Source organism: Anguilla anguilla, chromosome 2 (genome assembly GCF_013347855.1).
Source record: "Anguilla anguilla isolate fAngAng1 chromosome 2, fAngAng1.pri, whole genome shotgun sequence".
NCBI classification, from domain to species: Eukaryota; Metazoa; Chordata; class Actinopteri; order Anguilliformes; family Anguillidae; genus Anguilla; species Anguilla anguilla.
Genome location: NC_049202.1, coordinates 67,788,091 through 67,801,692, shown reverse-complemented (window position 1 = coordinate 67,801,692; position 13,602 = coordinate 67,788,091). Strand labels below are relative to the sequence as shown.

Sequence of the window (13,602 nt, the reverse complement as noted above, 5' to 3'; positions counted from 1 at the left end):
GACAATACCACGTGTGTGTGTAGCAAGCAATCATTTTCTATCCTGACATGACGACATATGTGGGGTGAATCCACTGACTAAAGAATATGCGCAGGAACCTCTAGGCAACCTCGAGGTGTTTTGTTTACTGCCATTACTAGCCTGCCTGTGGGACTGGGGTAGGTTGCTAGGCGACCAGAGAAGCTCTGTGTATGCAAGTGTGTAGCTATGCGTTCTCGCTAAAGACAGTCAAATATCCTGTAGTTAATAACGAAAAGTCCGTCTCCCTGAAAGTTTTGTGTTTTATGATGTATGTAAATTAATCCTGGGTTGTGTGTTTAAACAACACTCAGAAAATGCCGGGTCCCTTTGAGTTTGAAGGCATAAAACCTTCCCTTCGTGACGGGGCGGACCTGCAGCGGAAAATCCAGCTACTTGGTAACGTTATGTCGTTTGTTGTTATAAATTTGGCGTTGTACAACGAAATGTCGATTGTTTCTAGAATTAGTTAACTATTCGTAGAGTGCAGGGTGCAGTTAGCGTTATTCAACATTAGCTGCAGGTAGCGCATTTTAACGTTCCGTTAGCAAGCTAGCAATCCATTTATACAAACAGCTACAATAACTAGCGAGCTTAACGTGATTAACCCAGGACATCAAGATGCGTAGCTAGCTAGTCAGTTTGAATACTATGTTTTTCGTATTTTTAGCTGTGTTTAACCGTTTTGATTCCGTTTAAATAAGAATGAGTTGGCTTTTTTTCCGTCACTCAGTTTCACTGGAACATGTCTATCGCTGGTGCCAACTAACGTTACCAACTAGTTAAACTTACCTAACTACGCTAACTTAGTTAAGCGGGTTTGGAAGTCAGCTAGCTTGGTAATGGTAGAAATGATGCTGACTAACCTGTGCCGTGTGATACATGAGCGGGTAAAATAAACGAAATCCTTTTCTGGCCAACAGAGGGAGACAGAAGTGCGTACTACGAGAGCTCGCAGTCCGCGATTAAGAAAAACAAGGATGTCATTCTGCAGCTCCGACAAGAGAACAAGCGGCTGCATAAGAAGTTGGCCGACGCCCTCACTGTATGTAAATAGATTTAGCTAATAATATCTTTCATCTAACAATAGCTATATTTATATATAGAACCAATAGATTTGTCCAACGACTATTTTAGTTTTAGTCCATAAACGCGTGACTGCTGCGAACTTCAATGAAGTTAGCTAAATAAAGGGGCGACATAGCTCAGGAGGTAAGAGCGTTTGTTTGCCAGTCGGAGGGTTGCCGGTTCGATCCCCCGCCCTGGGCGTGTCGAAGTGTCCCTGAGCAAGACACCTAAACCCTAATTGCACCCAACGAGCTGATTGATACCTTGCATGGCATCAAAATCGCTATATTAATGCAGTCCATCCATTTACCATTCATAAGTATATTAACTGCGTTAGCAGCAGATTTCACGCTTGTATCTCAGTGGCGGTCATCAGAATCCAGTCAAAGTCTTTGGGTCCAGGGGTAGCTAAGTGGGTGTAAGAATGCTTGCAAATTCATTTACTTGTTAACATTGTTGCAAACATAAACAAAATATATTGGGGGTAGTGAAAGCAAAACTTTCCAAAATACAAACGAAACATCTAAAAGATGACAAAAATCAGATATTAGTTATTATTACCATTGCTTTCACAAGTTTTGGCATCAGAGACCACACAATGAAATGCTAATTCCTTATCTAACTCCAGCAGAATTTATACAAATCCTAGAGGAATCAAGTTCTGTTAGAGTGAAATATCACACTGGCCTGTTCACTCTAGCCTAGCTTGTTCACACCTATCACACTAGCCTATTTGCTCTATCCTAGCCTGTTCACTATCTCACAATAGCCTATTCACTACCCGAGCACTATGCAGCCTTTATTGAGCTTCAGCCAGCCAATTAGTGCTGCCCTATCCAGTAACAGCATAGTAGAATATTAAACAGCGCAATAAATAATTCAGAGTAAATGGTAAATGGACTGCATTTATATAGCGCTTTTATCCAAAGCGCTTTTACAATTGATGCCTCTCATTCACCAGAGCAGTTAGGGGTTAGGTGTCTTGCTCAGGGACACTTTGACACGCCCAGGGCGGGGATCCAACCGGCAACCCTCCGACTGCCAGACAACAGCTCTTACCTCCTGAGCTATGTCGCCCCCACAATCAAAGAGTTTCATGCACAGAACTAGTCGTGCTGGTTATCTAGCTGAATTGATTTGAATATGAGAGTAGAAGAGAGTATCTTTAGGCGTAATTTTCATAAATGATAGGGATAGTTTTCTTTGTCTGAAGTTCAGTTTGTCTTGTTGCTTAGTAGACATCCCATTGTACAGTAAGTAAGTACAGAGGAGAGCAGAGAGGCTATTTCACTGTGATTTTGACAGTAGCACTGTTTTTCCTTGAACTTTTATGCAAAATTGATCATTTATGTGTTTTGATTTCCTTTCTTCCTTGTTATTGTACTATTGTAATTTTCTTTTTCTTGTGAAGTTATACCGAAGACCTGAATTAAGAGCCATATAGCCAAAACTTACATTAAACTACTTTAATTCTGCTGAGAAGGAAAAGGATGTTAACACCAGTATCGTATAAGCATACATTTTTGTTCCTTTTTTAAAATAACTAGAGTTAAATAAATTGTGCGGAGCACACAATTACAGTGCTAATGCATTCGTTTAATAGAAACAGCATGCTGGTGGGAGGGGATTGCTTTTCAGACCTTTAAAAACAGATTCAGGGCCGTGTTAAAAGCCGGGGCTGTAAACGTGTCCTCCCAGGGGGACGAGCAGGTGATAAAGGATGCTTTCCAGAGCCGAGGGATGGAGATCGCTCCTTTCAGGAACAAGTCTGGGAAGGTGAGGCGTCCGAAAGTCCACAGATAGCTCAATTTTGAGCGTTTGTTTTGAGTCTGGCCGTGTAGTCAGAACACAGGCCGAACGCGTGCCTGATGTATAAATCCGCAGGTGTCCGTTTTATGATCTCTTAACGAAATGGTGCTGCAGCGTTGCCACAGACCCGGTCTCCGTCTCCCCCTGCTGAACAGGCGGCTCTTCAGATCCTGGACCAGAAAGTGTGCGACAGGATGAAGAAGCTGAACGCCCTGCGGCACAGCGCGGAGACTCGCCGGCGCCGCCTGGAGGAGCTGCAGCAGCAGTACGACAGCATTCAGGCCCAGGCCCAGGCCCCGCAGCCAGACGCCACGCGGCGGGAGGAGGACGCACAGGTACGGCGGAGAGAGAGAGCGCACCTGTGCTGTGCCTGTGTGCACAGGTACGGAGGAGAGCGCACGTGTGCTATGCCCGTGAGCACAGGTACGGAGGAGAGCGCACGTGTGCTGTCCCTGTGTGCACAGGTGCAGGGGAGAGCGCACGTGTGCTATGCCCGTGAGCACAGGTACGGAGGAGAGCGCACGTGTGCTGTGCCTGTGTGCACAGGTACGGCGGAGAGCGAGAGCGCACATGTGCTGTGCCTGTGTGCACAGGTGCAGGGGAGAGCGCACGTGTGCTGTGCCTGTGTGCACAGGTGCAGAGGAGAGCGCACGTGTGCTGTGCCTGTGTGCACATGTACTGGGGAGAGCGCGCGTGTGCTGTGCCTGTGTGCACAGGTGCAGGGGAGAGCGCACGTGTGCTGTGCCTGTGTGCACAGGTACGGAGGAGAGCGCACGTGTGCTGTGCCTGTGTGCACGTGACTGCACAGCCCGTGCTGAGGATGAGCCCTGTTGGTGTGCCCCTCGCTGGTGTGCCCCTCGCTCGTGCGCTGCACTTGCCCACAGAATGAATGGGAGGCTGCAGAAGAGCGGCCCCAGCGGGTTCTGCTCACGGCTCTGCGTGCACATTGCTGGTGAACAGCGCCCCCTAGCGGTGCACACCTTTTTAACATGGCCCACTTGCAGCATGAGTGCTGTGTGATTACACTCAGAAAACCAGGGCCTCCTTTGCACGGGACAGCCGTGCTTGTTAATCACATCAAATCAATCAAAACTTTATTTATATAGCGCATTTGGTGCAGTAAAACGCAGTGCGCTTCAGTCCTGCCGCTTTGGCCCTGTTTTTCCCAGCTGTGGCAGCCTGTCTGTGTGCCTGTGTGTGTTTCAGAACCTACGCGTGCTGGAGAATCGGCTGGAGAAGGCCCAGCTCAAGTGCCAGGAAGCTGAACACATCATGCGGAGCTACTTAAAACTGAAGGCTCACCTGCAGGTAGCTGCCAGAATAATAATAATAATAATAATAATAATACAATAAAACAACAATAATTAGGTGCTTTGTAGAGTGCTTTCAGGGCACAGGATCAAAGGACTTTACAGTGACACCATAAACATTACACATGGTAACACATAAAGAACTGCACTGTGCTGGGGCTTTCACAGATCTCTTTTCACAGAGTACTGTGAAATCCCTCTCTGAGTTTAGATCACATTTAGGGGCTGGGATGTCTGGGTGCCATTTAGCAGACTGAAAGGTTGCCCAAGAGTTAATTATCAGGTAGGCAAAGGACACATAAATTATTTTAGAGCTAGTGTCAGCATAATGACTGAGCAGCGGTGAGAGCTGTGTCAGGCATGAACAGGCACCTTATTTCCATCGTCAGGAGGAATTTTGTGTGGAAGGCGGTGTAGACCCAGAAGCGTTCTGCCCTCTCGCCCAAAACACAGAGTGCTTAATTCAAACCGGCTGAGCTCCATTCAGCAGCCGTGCTAACGCTGCACCAGGCTAGCCCTGCCCCCGCCCACCCCCCCGCCCCCAGGTCACTGCACTGTGTTCTCTCCGTCTCCCGGGGCGACCGGGCCTCTCCCCGCAGGACGAGAGCCTGACCTTCCAGTCCCAGCTGGACCGGCTGGAGGCGGAGATCCTGAGGCAGAGGCAGGAGCTGCAGGACCTGCAGGTGATGAAGAACGACGCCAACCTGTCCAAGGACGTGGCCAGGGTGAGTCACGCGCTCCCAGCATGCCTGCAGAGCGTCACCGCGGTTACCTGTCCTCCAGACAAGCTTCCACTTTAGATTCAGTTTATGAACAGATAGCGGCTATAGGAAAAGGCTCTAAATGGTCTATGCAGTTCAATTCATTTGAGACCATTTGTAGGTATTTCTCATGTATTAAAAGATATTGAATGGTTTCCATTTTAAACACCCGGCAGATTATGCCCCCTGATTTTTTAAATGTGAATTCAGAACCCATATGATCATGTCATTCAGTGCACCTTAAATGTGAATTGATTTATTTTAATAGTTATTTTAAAAGGAACATTGTGAATCCTGTGTGTGTGTCTGTGTGCACGTGTCTGTCTGTGTGCGTGCTTGTCTGTGTGTGTGTGTCTGCGTGCAAATGTCTGTGTGTGTGTGTGTGTGTGTGTGTGTGTGTGCCTGCGCGTGCATGTCCGTGTGTGTGTGCGTGTCTATGTGTGTGTGTCTGCGTGAAAATGTCTGTGTGTGTGTGTGTGTGTGTGTGTGTGTGTGTGTGTGTGTTCCTGATGCATACTCCCCCCCCCCACCCCGATGCTGAGTGCAGGCGGAACTGCAGCGGCAGGAGGAGTTGGTGTACAAGGAGCGCAGGGAGAGGGACGGGATCCTGGCCTGCTACAAGAAGCAGGCAGAAGAGCTGAAGGCTCACAGCGAGAGGCTGGAGAGGAGAGTAGGTGTACCGCACACTGTCTGCACCTGCTGTTCTCCGGGTAACCCGTTAGGTGTACCGCGCACTGTCTGCACCTGCTGTTCCCTGGGTAACCCGTTAGGTGTACCGCGCACTGTCTGCACCTGCTGTTCCCTGGGTAACCCGTTAGGTGTACCGCGCACTGTCTGCACCTGCTGTTCCCCGGGTAACCCGTTAGGTGTACCGCGCACTGTCTGCACCTGCTGTTCCCCGGGTAACCCGTTAGGTGTACCGCGCACTGTCTGCACCTGCTGTTCCCCGGGTAACCCGTTAGGTGTACCGCGCACTGTCTGCACCTGCTGTTCCCCGGGTAACCCGTTAGGTGTACCGCACACTGTCTGCACCTGCTGTTCTCTGGGTAACCCGTTAGGTGTACCGCACACTGTCTGCACCTGCTGTTCCCCGGGTAACCCGTTAGGTGTACCGCACACTGTCTGCACCTGCTGTTCTCTGGGTAACCCGTTAGGTGTACCGCGCACTGTCTGCACCTGCTGTTCCCCGGGTAACCCGTTAGGTGTACCGCGCACTGTCTGCACCTGCTGTTCCCCGGGTAACCCGTTAGGTGTACCGCGCTCTGTCTGCACCTGCTGTTCTCTGGGTAACCCGTTAGGTGTACCGCGCACTGTCTGCACCTGCTGTTCTCTGGGTAACCCGTTAGGTGTACCGCGCTCTGTCTGCACCTGCTGTTCTCTGGGTAACCCGTTAGGTGTACCGCGCTCTGTCTGCACCTGCTGTTCTCTGGGTAACCCGTTAGGTGTACCGCGCACTGTCTGCACCTGCTGTTCTCTGGGTAACCCGTTAGGTGTACCGCGCTCTGTCTGCACCTGCTGTTCTCTGGGTAACCCGTTAGGTGTACCGCGCACTGTCTGCACCTGCTGTTCCCCGGGTAACCCGTTAGGTGTACCGCGCACTGTCTGCACCTGCTGTTCCCCGGGTAACCCGTTAGGTGTACCGCGCACTGTCTGCACCTGCTGTTCCCTGGGTAACCCGTTAGGTGTACCGCGCACTGTCTGCACCTGCTGTTCCCTGGGTAACCCGTTAGGTGTACCGCGCACTGTCTGCACCTGCTGTTCCCCGGGTAACCCGTTAGGTGTACCGCGCACTGTCTGCACCTGCTGTTCCCCGGGTAACCCGTTAGGTGTACCGCGCACTGTCTGCACCTGCTGTTCCCCGGGTAACCCGTTAGGTGTACCGCGCACTGTCTGCACCTGCTGTTCCCCGGGTAACCCGTTAGGTGTACCGCGCACTGTCTGCACCTGCTGTTCCCCGGGTAACCCGTTAGGTGTACCGCGCACTGTCTGCACCTGCTGTTCCCCGGGTAACCCGTTAGGTGTACCGCGCACTGTCTGCACCTGCTGTTCCCCGGGTAACCCGTTAGGTGTACCGCGCACTGTCTGCACCTGCTGTTCCCCGGGTAACCCGTTAGGTGTACCGCGCACTGTCTGCACCTGCTGTTCCCCGGGTAACCCGTTAGGTGTACCGCGCACTGTCTGCACCTGCTGTTCCCCGGGTAACCCGTTAGGTGTACCGCGCACTGTCTGCACCTGCTGTTCCCCGGGTAACCCGTTAGGTGTACCGCGCACTGTCTGCACCTGCTGTTCCCCGGGTAACCCGTTAGGTGTACCGCGCACTGTCTGCACCTGCTGTTCCCCGGGTAACCCGTTAGGTGTACCGCGCACTGTCTGCACCTGCTGTTCCCCGGGTAACCCGTTAGGTGTACCGCGCACTGTCTGCACCTGCTGTTCCCCGGGTAACCCGTTAGGTGTACCGCGCACTGTCTGCACCTGCTGTTCCCCGGGTAACTCGTTTGGGGGCATTCTGTTCATTTGCAGGTGGTCACGTTCTTCTCCTGTTTTCTGCTGGCTGCCAGCTGTTCCCGTACTTGTGTATGATTGACTGGGACTCGGTGCTTCCTGCAGTTGCCTGGAGCTCCCTGAGTGACAGGCTGTGCTGTGCTGTGCTGTGCTGTACTGTGCTGTACTGTACTGTACTGTGCTGTGCTGCCCTGTACTGTGCTGCATGTGCTGTTCTGCCCTGTGCTGTACTGTGCTGCCCTGTGCTGTACTGTACCGCACTGTACTGTGTTATACTGTGCTGTGCTGCCCTGTGCTGTGCTGTACTGTGCTGTCCTGTACTGTTATACAGTGCTGTGCTGCACTGTGCACTAATGTGCTGTACTGTGCTGTGCTGCACTGTGCACTAATGTGCTGTACTGTGCTGTGCTGCACTGTGCACTAATGTGCTGTACTGTGCTGTGCTGCACTGTGCACTAATGTGCTGTGCTGTGCTGCGTCCGCAGGCCCAGCGCACAGCGATGCACCCGGATGAGCTGAGCAGTGAGGCCCAGCGCAGTGCCGCTGCCGTGGCTGAGGAGGACAAGGTCATACACACCTTCGAGGAGGCCTTCCACCGCATCAAAGAAGCCACCGGAGTCACCGACACACACGTACGGCCACACGCGTGCACACACACACATACACACACACACACATATACACACATACACACATACACACATAAACAGACACGCGCGTGCACGCACACACGCATACACACATAAACACATACACACACACACACACACATACATATACACACATAAACACATACACACACACACACACACATACACACACACACACACACACATACACACACACACACATACATATACACATACTCACAAAAACACACATATGCTGTTTAGGTAGCGTGTGCATGACTGTATCTGCCTGTGTGCATGTGTATGTCCTGTGTGCGTGAGAGCAGGAGGTGGTGGAGAGGTTCATCTCTCAGGGGGACACTCAGAAGCACCTGGAGAAGCTGAAGGAGGAGAACGAGCGCACGCTGGTGCAGCTGAAGGAGGAGAGAGACCAGCTGCAGGCCCAGTTCCAGGAGCTCAAGTACTCTGGGGAGGCCAAGCTGTCCAGGTGCAGAAAAGGGGCCTCACTCTGTGCTGCACAGGCACATGTGGGAGGCAGTGTGAGACAGGGCTCAGTCAGCCCTGAGCCAGGCAGGCACAGCGCAGTCTCTGAGCCTGTGTGTGTGTGTGTGTGCCGAGTGTGTGACTGTGAGGCTGTGTGTGTGTGTGTGTGAGGCTCTGTGTGTGTGTGTGACTGTGAGGCTCTGTGTGTGTGTGTGTGTGACTGTAAGGCTCTGTGTGTGTGTGTGTGACTGTGAGGCTCTGTGTGTGTGTGTGTGTGACTGTGAGGCTCTGTGTGTGTGTGACTGTGAGCCTGTGTGTGTGTGACTGTGAGCCTGTGTGTGTGCCGAGTGTGTGACTGCGAGGCTGTGTGTGTGTGACTGTGAGGCTGTGTGTGTGTGACTGTGAGCCTGTGTGTGTGTGACTGTGAGGCTCTGTGTGTGTGTGACTGTGAGCCTGTGTGTGTGTGACTGTGAGGCTCTGTGTGTGTGTGTGACTGTGAGGCTCTGTGTGTGTGTGACTGTGAGCCTGTGTGTGTGTGTGTGTTATTGTGAGGCTCTGTGTATGTGTGTTATTGTGAGGTTGTGTGTATGTGTGTGTGACTGTGAGGCTGTGTGTGTGTGTGTTATTGTGAGGTTGTGTGTATGTGTGTGTGACTGTGAGGCTCTGTGTGTGTGTGACTGTGAGGCTCTGTGTTTGTGTGTTATTGTGAGGTTGTGTGTATGTGTGTGTGACTGTGAGGCTCTGTGTATGTGAGTGTGACTGTGTGGCTCTGTGTGTGTGTGACTGTGAGCCTGTGTGTGTGTGTGTGTTATTGTGAGGCTCTGTGTATGTGTGTTATTGTGAGGTTGTGTGTATGTGTGTGTGACTGCGAGGCTGTGTGTGTGTGTGTTATTGTGAGGTTGTGTGTATGTGTGTGTGACTGTGAGGCTCTGTCCTGCTCTCCCCCGCCAGTGGGCAGCAGATGGTGGAGGAGTGCGAGGGCCACCTGCAGAGGGAGCAGGAGAAGCGGGACGAGGCCAGCGAGAGGCTGGAGGCGCTCACCCGCACCCTCAACGCCGTGCGCGCCGGGGTCGATCACCTCAGCGACAAGCTGCAGCACATCAAAATGGTACAGGAGCCTTTTCCTTTACACCCCCCTGAGACACGGACTGCCGGGACACTGCCCCACACGCCTCTGATCAGGCCTGGCCAGTACACCGCAGCTTTATGAGCACAATAACAAGGCAGCATTGATGACATGCGGCACATTGGCTTTCTTTCGCCTTTCCAACCAGCCGCGAGTGATTGACAAAAACACATCACGTGATCATATGGAAGCTGTAGGACCTTTGCTGCTGATTGGCTGTCTTTTCAACACCCAGTAGATATCAGTGGTGATGGTTTTTTTTTTTGTCTGTCTGGGTGCTGCTCTCTCTCGTCGCCCTCTTTCGCTCTGATCTCTCCTCCCTTCTCCCTGCCCCCCCCCCCCCCCCCTTCCCCCCCACTCCTGCAGAAAGGGAAGCCCTCGAAAACTCAGGTGTCCCCCAGCTCGGACGAGTACGCGCTGGAGCTGCTGACGCAGTCGGAGCTGAGGCTGGCGTCTCTGGTGGACCTGCTGCAGGGCAAAGACCTGGCCGCCGTCCTGAAGGAGATGGAGGAGGAGGAGGTGAGGGAGCCCCGTGGCTCAGCTGGAATAAAGCAATACGTTCACCTTTCACCAACGCGTTCCTGTTATAACTCCGTGTCCATTACTGCTCATCCCTCTCCATGCTAATGCACGCAGGCGCTCAACCACCCCCTGTGGCCGAGAGAACACTCTAGGTTTGCTCCAGGTACAGCCGTCACTCTGTATTCTGGTTTCATGTGGCGCAGTATTTTCCATTTTCCTGGAGTTCAACTGGAATACTTTCTTTGCAAAGGAGAGCAGACAGTCTGAGTTCCTTTATCCTGAGTTCCTTTATTTGCTAGAGAGAGGATCATGGTACAGAAAGTGCCACAGCGGGGGCTAGTATGGAACCCCCCAGCCACACACTGGGGGTGGGGAGTCTGTTGACCATGCCGCAGGAACTCCCCTCGCAGTTTTAATAAGGGGCTCAGAGAAGACCTTTCTGCTGCTTTCCCATTCTCTAGCTTCTCCTCCTGTTCCCTTAGGAAGAGTCGGTGCGATTTCCAACGGCGCTATTATAAATAAAGCTTTGATTGAGTCTTTGAGAAGAGGGAACAGTTTCCCTTAGGAAGAGTCGGTGCGATTTCCAGCAGTGCTATTATAAAAATAAAGCTTTGATTGAGTCTTTGAGAAGAGGGAACAGTTGTTATTCCTAGTTGTTATCTATTTCCCCTTACCGTTCAGGAGTGCTGGCGCTGCAAAAAGCGACCGTGATGACCTCATAACGCGGAGGAGAATGTGAAATGGCCGCTCGGCGTGAGAGCGTGGCCCCGGGGCCTGAGATCAGCATCTGTCTGTGGGCCAGTCTGTCTGACGCTCCCCGCCCAGCACGGTTCCTTCGTGAGGAACAGCGATTACGCTGAGCATCAGTCAAGGCCTTGTCTCGGTGCATTAGTGACAGTCTGCTTCGCCTCCTACAGAAGAAAAAAAAGAAAACCTGTCTGTGGACAAAGTGTTCCCGGCCCAGGACTCTGATAACCTTGTGGTGTACCTGCCCCGGGTGATCTGGCACGTAGATTCGTAGGGCTGACACGTCCCCGGCATCATTCTGATTTTAACATCTGCGGTTCCTTCAGAATTCATTCACATGAGGAATTCATGGTTCTCGTGTGGAAGAGAACTGTTATCACTGTCACTATTCTGTATTTTTAGACCCTTTGACATGCAACTCTCACAGCTTATTTAGCGATTAGCTTGTGTTTAGCAACAATGTTAAGTATTGTAAACTCCCCATCTTCTTCACCCCCTAACTGTCCGAATGTCCCGGAGAAGAGAAGCGTGGTTTTGTGCTCTGGCCAGTGCGATGACGCCAGCCGTGCTCTCCGTGCGGTCCCCTTCAGCCCCCCCCCCACCCCCCACCCCCCCGCTGTGATCTCACGCGCTGCACAGAGTGTCCCATTGTCTGCCGTTGTGTGTGTGTGTGTGTGTGTGTGTGTGTGTGTGTGTTTGCGCAGTTCCAGACCAGCATCGAGGGAAAGCTGCCGCAGTACAACATGCGCATCCAGCTGCCCGAAGCGCAGAAGCAGGGCCCGTACGACGGTGAGCGTCCCTCGCCGCGTTCCCGCGGTCTCCGCCGCTCCCGCCGTTCCCCCTCGGCCGCGCTCGCACAGACGGGGGTGGGGGGAGGGGGGAGGGGTGCCGCTGGCCGTCCGCCTCGGTGCGTTCGCTCCTTTCTGAGATCTGACGAGGCGTCGACTCACCGACACCGCAAACGTTGGCGGTTGTCACGCCCGTGCTTTGAGGGCTTCGGTGCCTTCGCTGTACGACGTTTGAAATGAGAAAAATGTGTGAGAAGAATATGCGTCGCGTTTTTGAAAGTAAACAAAGATAAGATGATGTATGGCAGCTCTCATTCCAGAGAGCTTGAAGTCGTGCTCCGTGTGTGATGGATCGACTGCTACTTCAGGCATGTGCTCTTGGCCTTTAAGAGAAGAATGCTTTCTTTAGCCTTAAAGACACAACAGCTTTTAGAAATCCCTTGTGCAGACCTATCTTGTCTGACACATTATTGGGGTCATCTCTTGGAGACATCTAAGTCAGTCATTGGAACTTGGCCTTTACTGTAAAAAAAAGAAGAGGTCAGCAATCCAACTGGCAGTCACATAACATAAAACACAAAAAAACTCAGTTACTGAATACAGTTTAGAGCCAAAGTAGTAGGTCTGTATGAAAAAGATTATTTATTTATGGGACATCAGTAAGAGAATGCAAATTATTCCAAAGCAAAATTGCAGCCTGATTAAAACTTTAAAAGTTATTGTGTGAAAGTGTTTGTATAAGGCAACAATAGCTTTAACTTGACATTTAACCATTTTAACTGGTCACCCCCCCCCCCCCCCCCGTGACCTTCATCATCATCATCAGAAGAAGAAGAGAGCGGGGACGACGAGGGTGACATCATCACCCGGGCCGCCCTGAAACGCCAGTCCCAGATCATCATAGACTCCAAGACCAAGAGGAAGACGCGCACCAAGAAGAAGAAGGGCAAGCCCTGAGCCGCTCCCGGGACGCTCCGTGGCTGGGCGTGTGGAGGGCCTGTGTGAGGAGAGCTCAGACACGTTCCTGATATTTAACTAATTACAGGCTCTGGTTCAAATCAGGGATTGAAACAATTTTTGTCAGTTGTATGTGGTGTTTGAATTATTTCAGGGTTTATTTCAGCAGGTTCAGTGGGGCACCCTTTTTGAGCTGGTGAGGCAGGGGACTTACCTACATTGTTTAGGTACGGGTCGACCTCATGCGCAGGATGGAGCAAGCACAAGGCAGATGGCCCACCAAACACATTCGGAATGGGAGTGTTCTTGTAAGGCTTGTGCGAATTAGTAGTGTAGCAGTGAACCTTATTTTATTATCTTTTTTTCTTACAAGAATCTTCTTCAATTTTCTTTTGTAGATTTGACCCCTTTAATGATAGAAAAGGAAGGAAGGTGAGGGGAAGGAATTAAAATACTGAAACAGGTATTACGCAATTCGGTGAAATCCCACTCCCCTTAGGTCCGCATATACAGAGATTAAAATTGTTACGGCCAGATTACACGGAAGAACCAAACTCACCTTTCCATGACATGAGCCATTGTTAGTCTGAAGGTGCAGTCTGACAAGCCGCTTCACTTTGTATGACATTCTATTCATACCTGAAACCTTAGTGGACTGCTGTCAGTAAGGCAGAGCTTGCTGTGGCTCTCTAGAGAGCTATTCATATCTCTTCCAAATAAACGCTAATTCATTGATTGTATGGTTGAACTATTAATAATCTCTCTTCTAAATAAAAACACATGATTTGATTGCATGTCCTGGTGCGTGTATTCTACTTGACAGTTCCTGCAGACACGTCTGCATTTTGTCTTTTGACAGTTTTTGTTTGATTTTAAATCGAA

The 13,602-nt window shown here is 51.2% G+C and overlaps 1 protein-coding gene across 1 annotated transcript; it reads left to right on the top strand.

Annotated features, from left to right (window-relative positions):
• The first annotated feature begins 80 nt into the window (after positions 1 to 80).
• ccdc151 (coiled-coil domain containing 151) lies at positions 81 to 13,514 on the top strand. Its single transcript, XM_035406648.1, has 13 exons — positions 81 to 417; positions 942 to 1,063; positions 2,785 to 2,862; positions 3,051 to 3,230; positions 4,102 to 4,203; positions 4,805 to 4,930; positions 5,514 to 5,636; positions 7,954 to 8,100; positions 8,424 to 8,584; positions 9,532 to 9,688; positions 10,073 to 10,225; positions 11,680 to 11,764; positions 12,590 to 13,514. The coding sequence occupies exons 1-13, from the start codon at positions 336 to 338 to the stop codon at positions 12,718 to 12,720; spliced, it is 1,647 nt and encodes a 548-aa protein (XP_035262539.1). The 5' UTR covers positions 81 to 335; the 3' UTR covers positions 12,721 to 13,514.
• Positions 13,515 to 13,602: the final 88 nt, after the last annotated feature.

Coding starts and splice junctions, on each gene's coding strand:
- ccdc151 (XM_035406648.1), top strand. CDS start 336: ATGCCGGGTCCCTTTGAGTTTGAAGGCATAAAACCTTCCCTTCGTGAC. Junction 4,204..4,804: donor AACTGAAGGCTCACCTGCAG/GTAGCTGCCAGA, acceptor CTCTCCCCGCAG/GACGAGAGCCTGACCTTCCA. Junction 4,931..5,513: donor TGTCCAAGGACGTGGCCAGG/GTGAGTCACGCG, acceptor TGCTGAGTGCAG/GCGGAACTGCAGCGGCAGGA.